General features: G+C 33.9%; 2 protein-coding genes across 5 annotated transcripts in view; one reads left to right on the forward strand and one right to left on the reverse strand.

Annotated features, from left to right (window-relative positions):
* Positions 1-222, reverse strand: part of LOC110093371 (alanine--tRNA ligase, chloroplastic/mitochondrial) — a 34,791-nt gene extending 34,569 nt beyond the window's left edge. Inside the window, exon 1 of one of the 4 annotated variants that reach the window (XM_028693895.1) lies at positions 3-222. In XM_028693895.1, the coding sequence (XP_028549728.1) occupies positions 3-90 (88 nt within the window). In that variant the 5' untranslated portion in view covers positions 91-222. The remainder of the gene's footprint in view (positions 1-2) is intronic. The other 3 variants (XM_028693897.1, XM_028693896.1, XM_028693898.1) reach the window with 3 other exon arrangements.
* Positions 223-1,895: 1,673 nt separating this feature from the next.
* On the forward strand, positions 1,896-18,768 carry LOC110093372. Its single transcript, XM_020818237.2, has 7 exons — positions 1,896-2,434; positions 3,384-3,524; positions 3,615-3,980; positions 4,215-4,457; positions 14,282-14,374; positions 17,601-17,801; positions 18,270-18,768. The coding sequence occupies exons 1-7, from the start codon at positions 2,111-2,113 to the stop codon at positions 18,480-18,482; spliced, it is 1,581 nt and encodes a 526-aa protein (XP_020673896.1). The 5' UTR covers positions 1,896-2,110; the 3' UTR covers positions 18,483-18,768.
* Positions 18,769-23,907: the final 5,139 nt, after the last annotated feature.

A 23,907-nucleotide genomic window follows, 5' to 3' on the forward strand; every position in this document is an offset into this window, starting at 1 on the left:
ACCTGAAGAAGCTGAAGGCCATCGAGTCCCAAGAGAGACTGGGATGAGAGGAAGAGGTCCCGAGCCATCGAGTAGCCTCAGTCCCGCCATTGCTGTGGCGGCTAAGAAATGAGATGACGATAAGAGATAAACGACAGAGGCCTTGCGCTGGTTATGGGGTTCGAGTTCATCATTTATCTGAAAGCAATCCTTTTTGTGTGGGCGCTGAATAGGGGATAGTGTGATAATGGCTAATAGCTGCTTTTGAACAATATTCTTTAGAGATATTTAAATATATACTATTTTATTTTATTTTATTTTCATATTTAATATTTCATATCTATCGTTTATTTATATTATTAGTCTCAAAGATATCAATCCTATCTTTTATAAATAACATCATAATTATCTTATAAATTTAATATTTCATTCGTTATACTCATATTTATTTTATAAGTGATAGACATGAAATATTAAAGTTTTAAGTGTTAGATATATAAATAATATGAAATAAAATGGTAGTATGTAAATTCTCCTTTTTTAGATAAATCAATTTATTTATAAAAATATTGAAATCCAACATTTAGTTATATTTTTAGATATTTTTATTTTTTTCAAAAATAAATAACACTATAGCTAATTTACAAGCACCACCAACATCCTTGCAGTTATCACTGTGATCACCACCATTGATCACCATCACGCGGTCACGCCCCATCAACCATCTCGCTGACATCACCATCCTGATCGTAGCTGCCGCCATTCTCACAACCACCACTACCACTACTATCATTCGCCGCCACAAATATCGCTAATTGCATACCACCACTAGTTACCAAAACCCTAACATTTTGTCGCATCAATTGATTTATGTGATATTCTATAAAAAAATAATATATATTTACTATATAAAATATTATTTTTTATTTCTAGACAATATATAAAAAATAAAAATAAAAATTTAGTCCAAAAAATCCCATAATTAAATAGCAGCAAATTTATACTCCAGGATAATTTTACAATACTGCATATTCATAGATCATATAAGATGCTATATAAATAGATAAATTTTTTATAAAAATTTAATATAAGACTCAATTTGATGTCAATGGATTCTAATCAATGGGAAATAGGGCTAGCAAGAGAGGTCTTTTGTAATATCCAATATTTTGACTTTATCAAATCTTTTTTATAGAGTGATTATAACTTCAAATCATAAATCATCTTTGTCATATAATTGATATTTTAGTATTTTACTTGAACGATTTTTTCGTTATTTTTGGGCCTGGTGAAAATGCTTAAGAAATTGACATCTATCGATATAAGTGGATATTTTTAACAGTCAAGTGTCCGTTTTTCAAACCAATTTTACTAATATTTTTTTACATAAATAATGTTGTAAGTGATAGATAAATAAATATGATAGTTTCAAGTATTATGTATATAATCCCATATCATCATTATTGTTATTCAAATACATACTTTAAATTTTAAACTTTTTTTTGGATAATTTTCTTGTTGCTTAAATCAACTTCATAGTTCAAAAAAATTTTGCATTAAAAAACTGATTTAGAAAATAGTAAGGAAGTTGTCCCAAACAAAATATCAGGCTATGTTTGAGACGTATTTCTTACTGCTTTTTAAAGCAATTTTCTAGCACAAAATTTTTTTATAATAAAAAAATATTTTATAAAACATTAATAAAGTTATTCCAAAGAAAGCCTTACTAGGATTTATGTAATCAACATAACATTCTAATTTTATACACATTTAATATCTAAGTTTTTAATATTATATATATATATATATAGTATGCATGTAATTTTCAAAATTAGAATTGAGTGATATACTGATATGCATGTAATTTTTTAATTTATTATATAATATTCAATTTTTTGTACCCGAAAGTAACTGTTCCGTAGCTTTCGCATTCATGTCCTGGAATTCCCGATCCATGGTCGCGCGTTATCAACCTGCTACAGATCTCTCAACAAAGACGAAGATGCTGTCAGTTTCACTTCTTATCTTCGGAAGAAATATCACAATCGGACTGGAATGGAGTGAGCAAAGCCTAATACAAAGGCAACCCTAAATCAAGAAGGATTGGCGATCACAAGCCCCAGATAAAGCCATGGCCGTTTCGCCATCTGCTCATCAGATATGGATCCTCTTGATTTTGTTTGGGTTGGGGTTCGCATGCGGGCCTGCGGAGGCCCTCAAGGTACCATTCCGAGCAAAAGATGCGCTCCCGATTCTCCCCCGCCAGATCTCCTGGTCGGTGATGAATACCTTCCACAGCGCTGTCGATCTGCTGCCTGCGTTTGTGGGGTCCGTCGTCCCTGAAGGGCACTCTATCACGTGGAAGGGGGCGTGCTTCTTAGAGAACGAGGCACGTCTCGAGCTGACGGATGACGATCGGGAGAATGGCCGTGGAGGAGGTGTTCTGTATATAAAGGCAAGCCATTATCTTCCGGTTTTCTCTTTGAGATATTGGAGATGATATAAACTTGGTTGAAGTTCGTTTGTTGTTGATGAAGAATCTCTTTTCTGATGCACTAGAATCGGATAACTTGTTTTAAATTCACTGTTGGGTTTGTCAATTCTGATTGTAGAAGTTTTTTAATCTTTAAGGTTGGGCGGTGTCTTGATTCTCTTATGAAGAATCTAAGAAAATTAAAAAAATAATATTTAAAAATTAGTAGAGTATTACGTGGGTTAAGGTGAATAGGCTTAACAATAACGTATTGAAAAATAATTTGAGTACTTCATACACTGTGCATTGGTGTTCTACGTGAATAATTAAAGTATCTTTTTTTTTAAGCCTGTGCTTTAATTTATAATCTATAGAATTATTGCTTGTGGTTAATTTTGATATTTTGTGTTTTTGACGTTAGGTTTGACTGGCAAAATTTTCAATAGAAGAAGACATTGGTAGATCATGATTATGCGTTCATGGAAGTCTGCTTACATGTATTTACATTGTTTTTTTTTTTTCTCTTAATAAATAAAACATAAACTACATTGTTAGCTTGCTGTTGGAAGCTGATTTTCGAAGTTTGGTTCCCTTTGTATAGCTATGATGAATATCTTCTAGTTAGTTCTCGTTCTCTTTGCCCCTACTGTGGTAGTACTTAGGCGCATTTGTTTGTTCACAATAGGGACAAATATAATTTACATTAAAGGATGTAGTGGAAGCTGAATTTATATGAAACTGGCAAATAAGCTTGTCCTATGATCAATTTGAGTTTGTCTTGTTTTTTTTTCTTGTGAGTTATGTGCATGACTTAGGCCGCATTAGTTTCATGTAATCAAGAGTTTATTACTCAAATGTTCAAACAACAATACCAACCCTCAACCAGACTTTTTATCTACCATATAAAGAAGCATTTTCCTTTGTTTTGCAGACTAGTGTAGCTCAAAGCTGGGCTTGTATGGATCTCTATGTCTTTGCGACTCCATATAGGATAATTTGGGATTACTACTTTTCTGCTCGTGAACACACTTTAGAAATAAAGTCATGGGAAGAGGCGGCAGAAAAGGAATATGTATACACTGACTCCCATTTTCACGTTTTTTCATTTTTCGGAACAATTAAACTGCTGACCATTGTTTTCTGATATTTTTTTTGTGCGCAGGTAAAACAACACGGTCTATCTGTATTTCTCATGCCATCAGGAATGTTGAGGACATTTTCATCATTGATTGATGTCCTGCCCTTATTTTCTAACACTAGATGGGGTCAGAATGCTAATCTTGCCTTTCTAAAAAAGCATATGGGGGCTTCATTTGAAAAACGATCACGTCCTTGGGTTACTCATATTAGAGAGGAAGATGTTCACACTGGGGATTTTTTGGCCGTGTCAAAAATACGGGGTCGTTGGGGTGGATTTGAGACACTGGAAAAATGGGTCACAGGTTCATTTGCTGGTCATACAGCAGTTTGCTTGAAAGATGAAATGGGCAAGCTTTGGGTTGGAGAATCAGGACATGAGAATGAAAAGGTGTGCCTAGGAGGCCCTCAATCTGATGTTTTCTGATCAGGATTTAAAAGTCTTTTCTTGCATTTACTTTTCTTCCATATACCTTTTAACTATTAATTAATTCTCTTCTGAAAATTATTATTTTTTCTTTCTTTTGTTATTTATGTCATCTACGAAGATAAGCATGAGTCTATCGGTTAAATTTGAATGTGATTGCTTAACTTTAATCCTCTGGATTTGATGGTGTGTTTGCAGGGTGAGGAAATTATTGCGGTAATTCCATGGGCAGAGTGGTGGAAGCTGGCACGAAAGGATAATTCTAATCCCCAGATTGCTTTGCTTCCATTACACCCTGATCTGCGTGCAAAATTTAATGCTACTGCAGCATGGGCTTATGCTAAGAGTATGTTAGGAAAGCCTTATGGTTATCACAACATGATATTCAGTTGGATTGATACAGTTACTGAGAATTATCCCCCTCCTCTTGATGCTAATTTGGTATGTCATGAAAGAAGAAAGTAATTGGTTTGTCAGGTTTCTTGATACACTTATTTCTTGTTTTGTATCATATTAGAAGTTTTTGGATAAATTTCAAACTTCTCTAGTTATTCAGTGACTAACTCTTTGGTAATGCCCTATTTGAATGATGCTTGTGTTCTACCTTTTGAATGTGGTTACATTTTCTTAATTTATCTTTTGTGTATCTTACATTAGTAAACTTGTAATGTTTATCAAGGAATGTGGACAGAAAGTCATGTAGAATAAGTAGAGGTACAGAAAGTTATGAAAACGACTCTACACATTGTCAATATGACATGCTTCCTTTTATATTGTGAATGCATTACCCCTTAAGTTTCCTGCGGATAGAGTTTGCTACTGAGACCCAAAGGGTCAAATGGTATGGAAGAAAAATCATTTCCCATATAGAAGTTATTCAGGAAGGAGTTTTGATTGATAAAAAAGAAAGAGTCGACATTAACCACTTTTGGTCTTGCTTGTTTAATTAGAAATAGCTCCACTGATAATTTAGTGTTAATTTGTAATAACTTTCATTAGGGCTCATCAGAGAAGTGCTAAATGTTTTCAGAAGTTCTTTTACTCTCATTATTAGTGCAATGCAGAGTTATTACCTTTTCAGTTTGAGATGGGCTGCAAGCTTGTATTTTTGTAGTTAGTACTTATATTACCCTAAAATTGTATTTGCAGTTTCAATTTTCTGTTAATTTTAAGAATGTAAGTGAAAATGATTGTGAGTTCTTAAGGAAACGTATTATCTTAGTTGATCCCCAAGGAAATCTGAGGATATTTTCTAAAAGGCCTATTAATATAATCAAAATTTCATTGTTGTGGATACTTGAGTTTATGCAAAGATGGGAATCAAGGGCTTAAATAAGGTTTATGTTTCCATAATTAATCACCCCTCCCTATTTGGAAAGAACCATCAGATAAGGAGATCACATAGCTATGGGCATGGATGGTAAAGCTAGTCAAGGCCCCATTGTTTTGGGTTATCATTCTTTGGTTATTACTTATTAGGAAGCCTTGACTATGACAATATATCTAACCCCTTCAAGGGAGCTATATGTTGTAAGTACTGGCATTATTCTGTGGAGATTGCTAATTGCTATGACCATTAGCTTGAGTGACTTTTGTTTTCCTTGGAAACAATTAGTTGTTGTATGTCCACTTTTGGGATGCTACAATTAGCAATTAAAAATTTCTTATATTATTGGACAACACTCAATCTTCCTCTGTCTGCAATTCCAGCAGTAAGTATCTGTTTTTTACTGATTTTGCTAGGTTTGTCATTGTAGCTACAACACCTCTATACACTCGTAAATGGGCATTGAAACTATTGCTTTTGGAGTTCTTTGGAAGACTTGTTGATGGAATAAATGAAGAGATTAGGGATAAGTGTGCTTGGGAGAAGTTTTTTTTATTTTCAATTGAATTATTTACAGGATTGGAGCTTTTAAATAGAACAATTGCAGAAAAATATGAACACAATGGCACCATTTTGAGTAATCATCAAAATTTTATATAGCATCCACACAATTAAATTTGCAAGAGAATTCTCAAATGACCTGATAAGTGCGAGTTGAAAAATTAGAAAGTGTATGCGAAAAAACATTTAAGCTACCAAAATATAATTTGATGTGCATAATAATGCTAAAAACATTTAAGCTACCAAAATATAATTTGATGTGCATAATAGTGTAGTCGTGCATGCACTTCATAAGATTTGAAAGGTACAAAACATAAATCTAACAATGTGGACTTGTTTTTCAAGATAATTCAATTCCAAGTAAGGTGTGTAAAAAGCTTAAGCACTTCGAAAGGTGCATCAACCCCGGAAGGATAACTCCTACCAATTGAGCTCGGGTTAATCGACTTAAGTTAATTTCTCAACAATGACAAGTGTTCGTGGTGGTTATGTTCAACAAGCCTTGGAAGTTACGACGAGTAGCCATGCTATGCGATTGAGAAAGAGAAGTCTGGTGAAGAACCAATGTGATTGCGCTCGACTCTTCTAGGAGTTTGGCAACATTTTGTGTTATAGAGAAGTCTTAATTGGCATTTTGGCAGCCTACTGACGTCTCGAGTCATGCTTACTTTCTTCTAAGGGGAAGAGGCTATTCATAGTCCTTAGGTAATCTTGGGGAGGCTGGGAGAGGCTTAGTATTAGTTGATGAACTCCACATGCATGGATGCTATAGAGGCAGTTTGTATGAGGTGGTGTAGGACTTTTTGGTATGGATGGGAGGTAATGCGAGAGGATTCGATAGGGGATGATTGCTACAATGTTTTAGGGTTACTTTGTTTGTCTCCATAAAAGAGACAACTACATAGTGAACGAGCTAGGTTTTTTTTTTCAGCCACTTTTTTATTCTTTTGTTTTTTGACTATATTACTTATATGAAATGATTTTAAGCTAAAAAAATATAGGATATATTGGGACATATAAAAAATTTTTAAGAGTAGATTAAGCGGTTAGCAGTTAAATCATCACATTTGTGCCTAACTAAAACATTTTAATTCCAACAATATTTCCCCTTATGAATATGATATGCAACTTATGCTATGAAATTTCTAGTAAAACTTTTGTCTTAAGAGTGTAAGTAGTGGCCTATTTTAGCAATGTTCTGGGGCATTGAATCAAAGTTATGTGGATATGAGTTTCTTTAGGTTTATTTGATGTGGAGGCACTTGGCTTAACCCTTCATGTTGAGCAAAGTAATGGTGTCTTTCATAATGTATTGGGATTCCCTTGTTGCTTGAATCAAACCCTACCCTTCGGTTTATTGGGCTAGATGCATTGAGTTGGTCTTGATCACTAAGGTTTTTTAGATCATCTTATTTTCTTGGTTTTAGTCCTTTGAGCTCAGTGAGCCAAATATGTCACTTTTATCTTTATTGCTTGTGTTTGTAGGTGAGATTGCTTGGGTTTGTGAGTGAGAACTTTGCTCAATCCTTAGGCTTGTTGAGATGAGAAAATAGTTCCCTTGATCTAACTGTTGGAGCATATGGAGCAATGATGAGTGTTGACTTGGCCCTTGAGTGTAATATGCCTAGCTTGTCCTATAGGATTTTCGAGCTAAACGTAAATGTGCTAGTTTGTTCTTGCAATTTTGTGAAGTAGCTCAAGTTTTCTCTTGATCCCTGGACCTATTGAGCCATGGTGCATATTTTAACTTGGCTTCCTTGGCTTATTGAGTTAACATTGTCAACGTGACCTTGGTGCTTGTTGGGTTATGGTTAATTTTCCTGGTTAGACCCTTGAGGTTGTTGAATTGATATAGAATTTGGTTTGATCCTTGGACATTTTGAATCAATAAAGATGTTGTATATTTGCCAACTTGACCATTGGAGCTTGTTTATTGGTATGGTCAGCTTTGCCATTAGGCTTGCTGAGCTAAGATAAATTTTCTGCTTCAGTTATTAGGTTTGTTTACTAGATATTATATTCTAGCTTGGTTTTTGGTTTTGCTGAGAATGTTAAAGTTTCATATGCTTTAACTTTGCTATTGAAGCTTGTTGACTTCATGTGATTAGCTCACCTTTTTATCCTATTGTGCTGAGGTGCATATTGGTTGACCCTTGAACTTTTTTATTCAACATCAAGCTTGGTTTGTGCTTCAACATTTCAAACCATGGCCACTGGGGAATATGTGATGGTTTGGATTATTTTGAACTCTGCCACTTAATGTTTGTTTACTTATTTGTTACTCTTAGCATAGTCATTTGGATTGCAGAGAAGTTTGGGTTTAACATTTAGCTAATTACACTTGTAAGATTATGATAACCAACATTTGGGCTTACTTGAATGGGGTTTTGTCTTTGAACTGGTTGCTGGCCCTTCCTTATCCATAATTTTGACGTTATGATTTGTCCTTGTTCTCTTTGGGCTGATTGACTCATTTGTGAAACAATAGTTTGAACAGTCTCAGTGTTGTATAACATGACTTCTCTAAGGAGGTAAGTAAAATAATCAAGAGTACCCTCTAAAATTGATGATAGGCATAAGGAGCTTTTGAGACACTTCTTCTTGCCTTATGTAGAGACTCAGTAGATGAATGAGTCTCCTTAGTAACTTACTTTTGATTTACCGCTAGAGTAGTCATTCAACATTATATAAAGAGTTGAAAAATTTGTAGATGCGTGACTTGAGGCCCCTTAATAGACTCTAAGGTTTTGGTAGACAAGATGATATAAACTATTATCTATTTTGATTTTTGAATGAGTTTATATAGAAATTTCTTTGTGTTTGATCGATGACTTTCTTAAAAACTTCATTGGAGAAAATTCGACTCAAGCATGGATCCTTACCAATTCATTAAACATAGGCCCATTTTCATCTTTGGACTTCTGAAAAAAGATATTTTCTTCACACTTAGACTTGTTAGTCTATATTATATCTTGTACTAGGTTAAGACGGGGAGAATATGGAGGACTTATCTAATTTAGATTTTATCGAGTCATTATATTATACCTAACTTGATGAAATCACAAGGAGGTTTCCTTGGACCTTTTTTCTTTTCTTCCTCTCTGTGTCTAAAGAAAAGATTTCCTATGCACCCCTCAAGCCAAATCGGTAGTCGAGGACTAGGATGTTGTTTATAATTTTTCAAACAATCAATGAGTCTGATTTGTTTTTTTTTTAATGGAACTCTTGGGCTGAGGAACTAGGGTAAATTGGCCCCATGTTTTGATCTAGTTATAGAAAATTGTTCCTTTTATGACAGAGTATTTTCTTTGGATGGCCTTCTTGGTGGAGTACATTTGGATTGAGGATTAGTTTGATAAAATGCTTCCATCAAACATCTTGAATTGATAAGAGGATTTTGATCATTTTGAGACTTTTGACTAGAGGATGATCTCTATAGTGCTCACTGTTGCAACAATTATAGTAGGTGAAGGAAGCATTGGTTCCTTTCGATCCTATTTTTGTGGGATCTTCTAGTGATGGATCTTCAAGGATTATTTTCAATATCTACCTTAAATGCTCATCAAATGAGTCTACGTGCTTTTTTGGAAGCCTTGAACTTTGAGTTGATGTAGGGTTATCTCAATAGTGGATCTTTAGGAGTTGTGATATGCATATGTCATATCCTGATGTTCACTATTAACCGAAGTATCAAAGGTCTTGATTTGAGTCTTCTAGAATTTTTTCCCACGCTCTTTGCATTTTTCTATAATATTTATGTATTCTTGTTAAATTTTAAAGAAATTTCATTAATTATTCTATGCATTATAAAGTTCTCAAAATAAGAAAAAAAAATTCAACATGCATCCTGGTCTATGGAAGAGGTTGTATTAGGTTTTCATAGATTTTCCTGATTTTTTTTTTTTGTGATTTTAGTGACCCTTACAACACTTTTTGGCCCTTTTTTATTTTAAAGGCTGGGGATAAATATGCGAATTTGAATGACTTGAGTGTATTTTTGTAATGTGATTTTGTATGCATCGCTCAAACTTACTATATTTATATAAAAAACATTCAAGTGCTTCATTTATAATAATATTAACAAAATCTTAACGAGCACAACAAATTCACGAACTTTTATCCCCTACGATTTGTTAAACTATTAATGATTTGGTTGTTCCTTATACAAATATTTAGTGGTACATACATAAACTTTTTTATAATTATAAACAAATCATAGCATAAGCATTTTTTTTTTTAATTTTGGGATGTGTCTAAGGCTAATTATGTGAAATCCCTTAAGTAAAAAGAAGCTAAACTCTTAAACACCGATATGCCTTTTGATGTAATTGTTGAAATTTCATTAATAAACTCAACAGTCAAGTGTGCTCATCCGGGAGAAATCATGGGATGGATGACCTCTTGGTAAGTTACACCAACAAGACAACCGTGAGACCCTTAAGCCAAAGCAGACAATATTTTGATTGTTAAGAGTTTGAACTGTTACAAATAGTATCCGAGCTATACACCAGCCGGAAGATGAAAATTAAATGTCATACATGACAAAGTGTTGCGCCATGGGAGCCACCTCTTGAACCCTGTATGGGATAAAGTGCTACGTGGCAAGAGTCACCACTTGAACTTATAGGGGCCACTCCTAGAATCCTATCTACCTAGTGGATGATTTTGGGATAAAGATACTAACGAGGATGTCAGTTACTTAAGTGTGAGATATTGTGATCCCCTTAAGTAAAAAGATGCTAAGCTCTTAAGCATCGAGGCGTCTTTTGGTATAATGGTTGAAATTTCATTAAGAAACTCCGCAATTAAGTGTGCTCATCCCAGAGAAATCCTAGGATGGGCGAACTCCTGGGAAGTTACATCAACAGAACAAAAATGTGAGGCCCTTAGGCCAAAGTAGATAATATCACGATATTAAGAGTTTGTGCTGTTACAAATTATCAGCAAGAAATTTGTTAGAAGTGGAACTTCCAGATATTAAGAATGTTGATATGGAACTCCATATGTTGGGAATGTTGTTTTGACACCATTTATGGTTGCCACCTAAAAAATACGGCATGCCATGTTAGCTAGTAACTTGATGTGCCACTTGATTAGATTCCCATTTGGTGCTAATAGGGCTAGATTCCCCTCCTATAGCTTGAATTATGTTGAGTTAAATAGCTCGAGTTATGTTGTGTCAGATTGTTAATTCGTATTCATTAAGTTAATTGGGATGCCTTGTAAAGATGGCTGTCATCAATTGAACCAGTCACTATGGGACTGAGTTGGGTTCAAAATCCTTTACTAGTATTTTTTTAAAAAGCTCAATTGGAAATTTGGAAGGTGGCTACTCATTATTGGTTATTGGAGGTGGTTGATCCAAATAGATTATCCATACCTCAAGCATCCATGGATTAAGCATGGGTCAAATGTTGATTGACTTCTTGATTGTGATGGTTGTTGCCAATAATAATAAGATTTATATGCAAATATTGGAGATTCGTTAATGATTGTTGATGTTTGTCAAATCCTTGGAAGCACGAAAAGTGGCTGGGATAAGCAATTAGGGAAGCAAACTCCAAAGAAGAGCCAATGGGGATGTCTCTATGTGTAGAGTGCATTGAGTAAAGCGACATTTGGTTTGTGCAGAGATGCCCTTTGCAAACACTCTGACAGCCTCCTAGCATTAGCATTGGTTTCTTCTTTCTTCAATGAAAAGGATGCTATTTATAACTATCGAGGTAGCCTAGGGGAGGCTAAGAGGTGCAGTCGGGTTGATCAGCTTGATGTGCGAACCTCATGGAGGTAATGTAGATGTGGATTATGTGGAGAAGTTGCTAGAACAGATGGGTGGTGTTTCAAGAGAAGCAATAAGTAATACAATTATTACAATATTTTAGGATAAGGAGATGGTTACACAGTGAATTAGTCTAGTTCAACCTATTAAATAGGCAAGGCATGACCTGCCAGTCATCTTTTTTATTTTTTATTAACATAAACAATATAAAAGGATTTTTAATCCCATAGAATATAGAAAATTTAGGTAAAAAAGATTAAAAAAACTCAGGGAATAAACTAAGTGACCATATTATCCATTATTTACTAAACAAGACAAAAAATAATATTTTTGCGGACTTAGGCATTTGAATTAATAATCATATATGCTCCTAGGTTCATAGTATGCATTAATAAAGTAGTTTATATGAAACTACAAATTTAGAAAATAAGTGACAACATGTATTTTAAATTGGTGTGATATTGATAATTCTTAGTCAATATTTCTTGATGGTCAAGTTGTACTAAGGTGTAGGAGATTTATATATTTTGGATCTAGTATACAAAAGAGTAGAGATATGGATGAAGATATAACTTTGAGTTAAAGTTGGGTAGATAAAATGAAAAATTACTCATGAGATTAATGAGATAATAGAAGACATGGGATCTTAAAGGGAAAAAAATCAAACTATAATTACTGCACTAGTTTATCTTATTGTTGGGTGATAAATAATATATATCCAAGTTTAATATGGTAAAAGAATATTAATATGAATATAACATGTGTGGAAGAATTAAAAATGAATTATTAATAAATTATTGGACTATAGAGATGCGGAGAGTAATAATACATATCGATCATAAGTTACTAAGTTAGTGAAACTAGATATTGTTAGTTTGCGGATTTATAATTTGAGTTGAAGATGCATCAATAATATGAGTACATAAAATTATTTTAGGATGATTTTGAAAGAAAATTGATCGAGAAAGGGTAGCATTGCTAGTTTATGCAAGTTGACACCTCATGCATCTGGGGCAAGGAAAATTATTATAGTGACAATAGAGTTTGGGTTAAGGATAATGATGATGATGATGGTTTTAGATGAAAATTGCTCCCTTTTTTCTTGGAAAAGTTAAGCACATTCTCGAAAATTGAAAGGGTGGGAAATTTGTCCTACTCTATTTTTAATTGAAGGCATTGGAAAAACATAAAATATATGAAAACTTCTGCTATTTAACATGATAAATGATCCCTAAATCTGTATGCTATAACACGATTTGGTAGAGTTGACAGTTGTGTTAAGCTATGATGACCACTCATAATTGGTTTAGTTTCACACTCTTCGATTCTTGGTGTTGCCTTTTCTTTCTCTTTTAAATAACAGGTTTATGTATTTACCACTATAGAAAATTCTAGACTAATTAGCTTCTTGACATTGTAAAGTACATGAGCTAGTTGGGGTAATGATGATTAAAGCACATGAACTCCATGCCAGAGAATAATATTCCTACATGCAGAATTCTGCAATGTAAAAACTGTATGGACATCTTAATAAGTTATAAATAGTTTTCAAGCCCATTTATCATGTAAAGATTGTTACTTGTAGATTCAACTGTGTATAGGATGCTGATGGAGAGTTGGCAAACGTAAATTTTGTGTTTGGTCGATCATGAGCATAAACAGGATATTATTATTGTTTGTGGAGGGGTAGTTTTGTCCAATTTGGTGGATAAGTCTTAGGGGTGTTTGATAGCAAGTAGGATTTAGTAAATCTTATAAATCTGTATTTAGTAAATCTTGGGAGTGTTAAATCCTGGTAATTGTTTTGTTGCCAATAGTCATTATTTTTACTCCAACTTAAATCCTGAATATGGATTGGTTGAAAGTAAGAAGATTTTCTAAATCCTTAAGCGGCTCTTTAGTTGTAGGATTTATGGCGGTGTTGGCTAGCCAAATAGTTTTTTGAGGCTTTCTAAAATCTTAGTTTTTATAAATCTAGGATTTAGGCCTGGATTTATAAATTTTGGAAACCTCAGATTTGTGGACTCCAGGATTTAAGAAAGGATAAAAAAATCTTTTGGTTGGATTTACCGTAACTACAGCCCAATTTTACTTTAAATCCTGCAACAAACAACCCCTTAGGTCATCTCTTTGTTACTGTGCTAATAGATGTCGGTTATCTCGAGTTCATTTTTTCTCTATATTTGGGCCTGGGAAATCATTTTGGGCATTTGAGTTTAGGAATTGTTTTTATATGATTGCTACTGATTGAAAAGTACAACCATGTGCATGCATAGTATGTTACATGGTTTGAATATGAACTGAAAATTGTCAATTCGGTATTGACAATACACCTTTTACCTAATTTTTGTGTTATCTATTGGTTTGCAGGCATGCTGTTGTTGAGTTTTCATTTTATTTTGAGATGATTGCCTGGTTGAAAAGTACTAAGCCATGCACACGCAGTATATGTCACATAGTTTGAATATTAACTGAAAATTGTTTATTTAATGGTCACCTCCTCCTCGGAATTGCTCTGCAAAATATTGTTACGTTCCTTTCAATATCTTAGAATCTGATGATTTATCTAATAGCATTTTCATGTGTTTTGTATTTTAGGTGATGTCCATTATGTCTATGTGGACTAGATTACAACCTGCATATGCTGCTAACATGTGGAATGAGGCCCTTAATAAGAGGCTGGGAACTGAGGTAGACAATTTCTCGTTTAGCAAGCTGTTCTGTTTATGGAATTTATCTAGTGATTTCTTTCAGCTTCAATCCATGCAAGCAGCATCCTCTTGTAACTGAGAAATCCATGCGCGTGTTAGCAGTAGGCTTAATTTTATAGTCATTGTTATGCCATTGCGTTGTTCTGTTTGAATGGATTATGTTTTGCAGGAAATTTTATTGATCCAGAAATAATCTACTTTTTAGAGCACCCTTCCTGATTTTCAGCAGCTTGTATAAAGTGGCGGAAAATCAGCGCTCAATAAGCCTCTACAACCATATAAAATCAGAAATGGAACCTTTACTTCCTTTACAAAGTTGAAAGCCAACTTTTTCTGTCTGGAAAGCAAAAAAAGTGGACGAAATTTTTTAAATAGTCTCCCGACTATTCGTATACGGCTATTTTAATCCCAGGGTATAACGTTGATCTAATTTAGTCCCTCCACTGTACAATTGAACCAACATTGTCCCTTTAGGATTAAATTGGGATCAATTTTATATCATAATTATAATATGATGGACTATTTTAGATCCATTTTGTATAGCCAAGGGACTAAATTGGAGCAAATTGATATTTTGGGACTAAATTAGCTACACACGAATAGTCTGTGGATTTTTTTGGAATTTGTCTTTTTTAAATATCTGTCTGTAATATTAATTCCTAATTTTATATTTGAAATAATATTTGTAAGTTAATCAACATCATGATAAAATAAACCAATGACACAAAAAAAGTATGAAGCATAAGAAACAACAAAGTAACATCTTTAGGAATTTGAAATACCCTAAAATTTATATTTTCCTTGCACTCGGAAATGGCCTAAGTCAGGTGATTTCCAAATCCTACGTTGCACCTGCTCATGGCTCTCTTCTACGCCACTCGTCTGTTGCCATTGCTCGATGCCCTTCGTTGCCCACCACCTATTGCTTGCCGCCCATCACCACCATCTATTACCAGTTGTCCTTTTTAGCATTTCAATGCTTTTTAAATGTATCATTAACAAACACAAAATATTTTAATACATCTGATTACATCTAATCAAATGACTTCTATATTTTTAAAATGCATGCATTTCAATCACCTATTTCTAAAATTGGTGTATTTCAAAAACATCCAGCTAAGCAACCTCTAATCTACTTTCAGTTACGTTATCTTCAATAGATATTACTCGTTATTCCTATAATATAATCATCCTCTAATCCATCATTCCTTTTTTAGCTATATATTCATCTTGATATTCTTATTTTTGTCACACTTACCTTGGGTATTAATGTCTTTTTTACTGTCCAACACTTGAATCCATAAAGCATCACGGTCTTATAAAATGTATATTTAAGTCTCCATGGTATCGGCATCTCGGGGCACTTCATTTTAACTGCCTAGATTCAACTTATAAGTTTTATCCTTATATGTATTTCATTTTTCTATAATAGATCAAGTTATTAAAACTTTTCATCAATATGTGTCACTTTATATTCTAATTATATTATTTTATATTGAGACTTAATTGCATTTCATATGCCTAATCTTTATTGTACTGATTCGAAGTCTCAGTCTTTTTTCTATTATTTTTACTTGTTTTAACATTTTTCAATTGCATTTCTTGTGGTTTTGTAAAATATATTGAGTATGCATACAAGAGTAAATGTATTAGCTTTATGCATGGGAACAGACATCAGCACTCAGAGAAGTTCCTTGAGGGGAACACTTTGGCACTTGCTAAGAACATTTTGTATTGCATTGTGTCAATTATAGTTTTTATGTTAATTCATTGACATTGAAAGGCGCATTTGTTGTCAATTCTAGTTTGTAGTTTTTATATTACGTAGGAACTTCTACTGTGTATGTCTTTGAAGTGATTCCTTGGTGGTTTGAACCTTTACTTTCAATTTCGAAGTGATTCCAAAATTGTCAGATACTTTGAATTTGCAATCATTTGTGTTTATCCATGCTTAGAGTCTCTAATATATGCTAATAGTGCAATTAAATCATTCATTTTGTTGGTATTTATGAAATGTTCCGCAGAATCTTTTGGTGGTATTTTCTATCAATTGAACGGCATAGCTGCTTTATGGAATGACCCAGTGTTACTCAACCCATTTTGGAATTTTAATTGTATGTCGACAATTAGCCAACCCTTCAGTAAAGCTAATAAAGTTCTTGTTGCCCGCTTTTTTCCTTTTGGCGAACTACTGTTGAAAACCCAGTTTACATTCGCATCTCCACCAATAAGCAGTTGTTATATTTCACCCGTCACACGATTATATGATGTTTTTTGCATGACCAAGTATGCATTCGATGCTTGTATTCTATTCAGGAAAAATGATCAGAATGGTCTCTTAACTCTTTATGAATGATCAAAATGGTCTCAACTATATTAAATGATCATTTTGTTCCCTCAAGTCCTTAAAATGAAACCAAAATAGTTTCAAGGTGGGATTATGTTGGTTCCTATTTAAAAAGTTGAGAGACCAAAATGATCATTTAATATAATTGGGGACCATTTTTGTTTTTCATAAAGAGTTAATGAACTATTTTGATTAGGGGTGCAAACGAGTTGAGTCGAGTCGAACTCGAGTTATGCTTAGCTAGACTTAACTCGTCTGCCAAATCGCGAGCTTGAGCTCAAATGGCCTGCTTGAGCTGAACTCGTTGCAATGGATGCGAGCCTGCGAGGCATAATGCTCTCTTCTTGCTCTGACCTCGCATTCGAGTCCGCACTTTCGCCTTTCGCCTTTCGCAATTCTGTCTTCCGCACTCGAGCCACTCGACAAGTAATCAATTCGAGCTTCATCCCAATCGAATTCAAGCTAGATAATCCAATGAGGTCGAAAATCTGCTCGAGCTCAAGTTCGAAATTCGATAAGCTCGGCTCGTGGGCTCATTAATAAGTCGAGCTCGAGCAGTCTTGCGAGTCGGCTTGACTGGTTTGCACCCCAAATTTTAATCCTTTTCTCATTCTAATCAATTTCAAGTCCTAGAGTCGGCAACTTTTAATTCCTTTTTTATTGAATAAGCATTTGAAAGTATTCCACTATATTTATTATGAGGGAAGTTTTGAAGGAGAAATATATCCAGTTGTGCAAACATTAGCTAGATCATTAAGATAATTGACATGTACTGGAACACTTGGCGCTGACTTCTTGCTGTGCACAAGTTTCCTCTATCTCAAGAAAATACAAAGGGTTTACCTTTTGATTGTTGCAGGACTTGGACTTTCATGATATTATTGCGGAGACGGAGCGACGAGGAATGACTTTTGATCAGCTGCTCACAATTCCCGAGCAAGATGATTGGGTGTATAGCGATGGAAAATCAACAACTTGTGTTGCCTTCATTTTGGAAATGTACAAAGAAGCTGGAATATTTGAACCACTCTCAAGCTCCATTCAAGTAACTGAATTCACTGTAAGTACCAGACTTAGTTTCATTTAGGTAGATTACCTCCATTCAAATGTTGAAATGTTAGCACTTTGTCCTATTTAAGATTCTCATTAGATGGAATGACTCCATATTATTTAGTTATCCTCTAATTTTGCATACTTTATAACTTACTTCAATCATATTAGATACCTCATGAATTGCATATAAACCTATCTAGGCCTCATTTGTTTCGGAGTTTTTTTTTTCCTTTTTTATTTAGAAATGACAAAATTATTTTCTGATCGATGTTTGGATAAGACACTTCCATAGAAATGCTTTTTAGGAAACTTTTGAGAAGCGTTTTGATTTTTGTTTCTCCGTTAGAAAACTCCATCCTCTTAACCATTGTTTCTAAAAGTACATTTTACAAAAGAAAAGGAAGAACGAAACGAAGCCTTAGATGGCTCAATCCGGACTTTCCAACCTTAATATAAACTGTCTTCTGTACAACAGATTCGCGATGCGTACATGCTCAAAATTTTTGAGAACAACCGAACGCTGCTACCGAGCTGGTGCAATGCCGAGGTCGATGACCTGCCTTTCTGTCAGATACTCGGAGAGTACCGGATGGAGTTGCCGCAGTACAATACGCTCCAACCTTATGCGAAGATGAATGAGAATTGCCCCTCTTTGCCCCCAACCTATGAAAGACCTGTGAGTTGCTGAATCCTTATTTTTGGAATGCCTCAAATCTGCTTATGGTGGTGGGGGTTTATGGCCTCTTTGATAGCACCATTGATACAGCCAGTCATTTGCAAGAGAAATGTATATATGGCTTATGCTACTTATATGCTGTTCTTGTGATACTTGTTGCATTGTTTGCCATTTCATTCAAGATAATAAAGTGGCATTCAATGGCTTAAAATGTCTTCTTTTGGTTGAAATATTTTCTTTATCGTTCTTGATTGTGATTTCCTTCGCCTCTCCGCTGGTTAGTACTTGATTATGATTTTGCTTTGCGTCTACGGTTTTTGTTATTTTTTATGGCTCATATCTCTATCTCTATCTCTCTCTCAATTATTCTGTGCGGACACCGAATGGTTCAGAGATCAATCAGAACGTGTCACGTCATCCGGTATACAGCAGTAGCGAGCAACAGTAATGAGCGAAAAAGTGGCGTGGCGTGTGTTCTGATTGGTCTTCAGACGACGTCTGAGATCTGCACGGAATAATTTTTCCACTCTCCCTCCCTCCTTACCCACTTATGTGCACATGTTTAAATAGTTGCGAACTTTATTAGACACAATAAGTTGTCATATCATAATAAGAATAAAGAACAAAAGTTTTGTTTCTCTCATGAACTAAAGATGATATTGCCATAAAAAAAAAGTTGATATTGCAACCAAAACCTAAATAGGTTTGAAGAAATGAGAGAGAGAGAGAGAGAGAGAGAGAGAGAGAGAGAATGGTATGGGTGCCTCATTATACAATTAGGGAGTGGACGAATGGAATTTTTATTGCGTCCTCCCATCTGACGCAGAGATGCGTCCTCCCAGAGCTAAAATCGCGCTAAAAAATGAGAAATGCCAAGCAAATATCGAGCAATACCAAACAATAACGAGGAATATCATCATGTGAAGACCAATACCGAGCTATACCGAGCAATACAAAAAATACCTAGTTTTTTTCTAGAGAAAACTCGGTATGTGCTCGGTATTGCTCGGTATAGCTCGGTATAACTCGTTATTGGTCTTCACATGATGATATTCCTCGTTATTACCAAATAATATCTAGCAATACCGAGCAAAAATTGAGTTTTTTGACGTTGGGAGGACGCATCTCTACGTCAGGTGGGAGGACGCAATAAAAATTCGGACGAATGTGTGCAGCTCTAATATATAAAATAGTCGATAGGTATTATGTAAAATATTTGTCACACAAGTTGAGAATGCACGCGCATCAAGATGCACGTGGGGCAAATGAATATTTTCTGGTTTTTTTTGTTATTTTATTATTATTATTATTATTATTATTTTTTTCTGGTATTATAGATAAACCCAATAGACTTTACCTTGCTTTTTTTATATATTTATAAGAGAAAGATCCAAAAAACAATATTAAATATTAAAGGGAAAGTTGAAGTCTTCTTTGCTATGGATGGATATATTTGGTAAAATCTTTTTTTAATAAGGGATTATTTGGTGTTTAACATTAAGAGTGTATTTAAAAAGAAATGTAAAATGTCAAGCACTTTTAATTATTTCAAAAATGTTTTTTTTTATTAAAGATTTTTCCAAATAAGATGATTTTCAAATCTTATGTTTGGGTAGTTTGCGATTATTTGTCATATAGTATGAAATTTTTTAAAAAATTGAAAATTTATATTAAAAACTGCTTTAAAAAACAGTAAGAAAATTATTCCAAACAAAATCTTTCATTTCTCATATGAAGACATTATAGCTATATCACTTTAAGCTAATTTCATTAGGATATTAATAATGAGAAATGTTATGCAAAGCAACCAAATATTCAGCTTTAAACTTATTTATAACTTTCTTTTAGATGTGTAAATGAGTCAAATTGACTTGTGAGCTGGCTCGAGCTTTGCTCGATAAATGACTCATAAGCTGAGATCGATGAGTTAACAAATCAAGTTTGAGCTAGCTTGACTTGGCTCGTTAGCTCATGAGTTGGCTCACTTAAAAAGTATTAGTATAAAACTCGTAAAATATATTAGCATTTATAATTTTAAATATAAATTTGTTTAAAATATTTAAAAATTATATCTCACTTTTTTATATTAAGTTACTTTTATTATTTTTCTTCTTATTTCTCATTCTTTCAAATATTTTCTTATAAAAATTGCTTAGATAATAATTATTTTCTCTCTTTCATAATGAATGAGCCATCTCAAACTCGTAGAATATAAAGCTTGAGCTCGAGCTCGAACTCAATTAATTAATCAACCTTTAGCTCAAGCCAGGGTTGACTGAGCACAGCTCAACTCATTTACACTTTCATTCTTACATGATTGAAAAGGTCATTATCATTATAAATTTATTTAGAGCCTCATTTGGTTGATTGAAGTTAGAAATTGTGATTGGGAAAAATATTGAAATTTGTTAAATTTATTATTTAGTTTGATGCTTTTGGTCGCCATCATTAATTTCTTATTAATAAAACTTTTCAAAAGTTTCCCAAAACTTATCATTATATTTTCATATTCATGCTGTGTGAAAAATTAAGGCTTCATTTGGGAAGACTTTTTTATTGCTTCTGAAAACGGAGTTTTAGTACAAAAATTAAAAAATTTGTACTACAACTCCGTTTTAAAAAGCAATAAAAAAGTTGTCCTAAACGAAGCCTAAATCTTCTTTTATTTGCAAGCCCAAAGAAATCCTGTAATAGGTAAATGCCCACTCGCTTGTCACTATTAACAAAAATTTAATTTGTCTTCAAATAAGCTTAAAAAAAATTCCATTCAATTTTCCTTAACCCAACAAGTGGTAATAACTAATCTTTATTTATTTGATTTACCATCAAGAACAAAACAAGTGATAAGAATAGTGAGGAGAAGACAACGGAAGGAGAAAAAAATCATTTCTACACTGAAGAGGAGCACTGAATTTTAAGTAGGAAAAGTCACATACGAAAAACAACGGAAGACTTCTAGAGCAAGAAGAAAAATAGGAGAGAAATAAAAGGAAAAGCTAAAAAAATTCTATACAAGAGGAGGGGCACCGATTTAAGTAAGAAAGGTCACCTACATAAAACAGCAGAATGCCTCGACTGTAAAAAAGTTAGAGGGAGAAAATAAGAAGGAGCAATTTTCCCATAGCCCAAGGGGGGTATTTATAGCATTTTTTTTTAAGAAGATAAGCTTCAGGAATATTTTGAAATTTTATAGAATTTTTTGAAATTTTATGGAATTTTTTGAAATTTTTTAGAATTTTTTTTTTTGAATAAAAACAAATTTAAAAAAAAAAAGTTAACCGCGCGCGGCAAGCGTGCCGCCGCAAGCGGCGGGCTGCGGCCTGCTGGTTTGGCCGCCTATACTTGTCCGGGCCCGATTTTCGACCTGAACGGTCTAGGATCTCCGAACATGTTTTTTGATGTTTCAGACTCAATTTTGACACTTTTGAAGCTCAACGATACCTCTATGTTTGAGTTTGAGCAAGTTTTTGTTTTATGGAACACAATTTTTTGCATTCGACCAATGTCAAATAACGAGACAAGTATTTTCGAACTTTTGAAGTTTCGACGTCCGTAAATTGGAGGCAACTGATATATCATCAACAAATTATCTTGATCGGACACGGATCTCAAGGCAAAAATCAAATTGAAAACTTTAAAAATTAAACTCGGGACCATCTGAACTCCGATTTCAGTAAACTTATAGTCGAACTGAGCATCTCGGAAATACGAACCCAACAACACCAAATTCAACTCGATCCGAGCCCAAATGGGTCCAAATCAAAGACCCGAAGCATATTTTGAAGGTTCAAACCACAATTTGGATTACCAAACGGTTTTCAAACATGATATGCTTATAGCCCAAACTAGTTTAGCCCGACTTTCAAGTGACGCTGGAGTTTCACCCAACTTTCAAGTGACACTGGAGTTCCGCCTGACTTTCAAATGATGCTGAAGCTCCGCCCAGCTTTCAAGTGACGCCGAAACTCTACTCTATCTCCAAGTAACGTCGAAAACTCTGCCCAAACTCAAAGTAACGCAGGAATTATGTCTGATCACTAAATGACTCTGGAGTTTTGCCTGAATACCATATAACGCTGAAGACTGGAGTTCTCTTCGGTCGCCGACTGTCGTCAGACTTCTACCCGAAGCCGGACCTCCGCTCGTCGCCAAATTTCTACCATACACCGGACTTCTGTTCATTGTCGGACTTTCGTCAAATATCTATCCAATGCTGGATTTATATTCATTGATGGATTTCTATCTGATGTCATCCTTCTGACCTCCGTCGTCAGATAACGGTCCTACCAACCTCCGTCGTCCGCCGACTACAGTCCTTCCGAGTTACGTCGCCCTTCGACTACGGTCCTTCCGACCAAACAAATATGTCAATAGTGACTCTTTGTATTACGACCGTATAATATACTTCATATAATGTACATCAATCCAAGGCCTTCCCCCTAAGGAAGGGCCTCATTTGTAATCGACTGCAAATAATGACTAAACTCATTTGATGCTTCTTTTTTATATAGTTTTTTTCATTAAATACTTATATTAAATTATATTTATTATTAATTTTCTTGTTATTATATTTAAATTAGGTTATCATGTCTATTTACGATGCGATTCATATTAAACCGACATGACTAAAGTTTTTCTCGGTCTTGTTGGGTCTACTTTGAGTGTAGTCAATCAAGTTAGGTTCAATTCAATTTAATATTATGGGCAATTTTCTAATTAGACTCAGACTTGACTCATTGACCTAAATTGACATCCTTATATGCAACACTCACACACACACATATAATATATATTAATATAAATCATATAATTTTATTCTCTAGATAACTGCACATCTTATATATAATAATAATAAAATAGAAAAATATTTTATGATCACATGAAGTGTTGTATGATATAATTATTATATTCATATATGATTGAAATCTTTATAGTCGTCTGGGGCCCACTTTATAAGTCTTCTTTTCAATATTGATGTTCACTCACAAATTTAATAATTTTTCTTTTCAATATTGATGTTCACTCACAAATTTATCTTTATAAGATAGGCAATTATCCTCCTACCTCAAAATTTAATAATTCTCACTATCATTTTTTTTAAAAATTTTTTATTTTTTATTTTTTTGTTTTTTTAATTTATTTTTTAAAGAGTTTTTCTACCTTATCTTTTTAAAAAAAAAATTGGTATTTTCTCACTTCTATGTTCCTAAGCACTTTTATTGTGTTTCATCATATTTTGGCTAGTGATGCATAATTATTAATATTTTTTTCCATGAATGAATAAATAAAGAAGCAAGAAATCACCTTTATTTCTGATTTCTGTTGAAGCCCTGAAAATAAAATCTTGAAATGTCTGTAGAAACTGCAAAAAAGTTTACTGAAACTCTTAAAAAAAATCTATGAAAATTATGTAAAAATTCTTCAGATTTAGAAGAAA

The sequence above is a fragment of the Dendrobium catenatum genome, unplaced genomic scaffold (assembly GCF_001605985.2).
Source record: "Dendrobium catenatum unplaced genomic scaffold, ASM160598v2 fragScaff_scaffold_384, whole genome shotgun sequence".
NCBI classification, from domain to species: Eukaryota; Viridiplantae; Streptophyta; class Magnoliopsida; order Asparagales; family Orchidaceae; genus Dendrobium; species Dendrobium catenatum.

What these genes read in the sequence shown, in the direction of transcription:
- LOC110093372 (XM_020818237.2), top strand. Translation starts at nt 2,111, where the DNA reads ATGGCCGTTTCGCCATCTGCTCATCAGATATGGATCCTCTTGATTTTG. An exon ending in AGGCGGCAGAAAAGGAATAT is followed by an intron (nt 3,525 to 3,614) that starts GTATACACTGAC and finishes TTTTGTGCGCAG; the next exon opens with GTAAAACAACACGGTCTATC. An exon ending in TTCAAGTAACTGAATTCACT is followed by an intron (nt 17,802 to 18,269) that starts GTAAGTACCAGA and finishes TCTGTACAACAG; the next exon opens with ATTCGCGATGCGTACATGCT.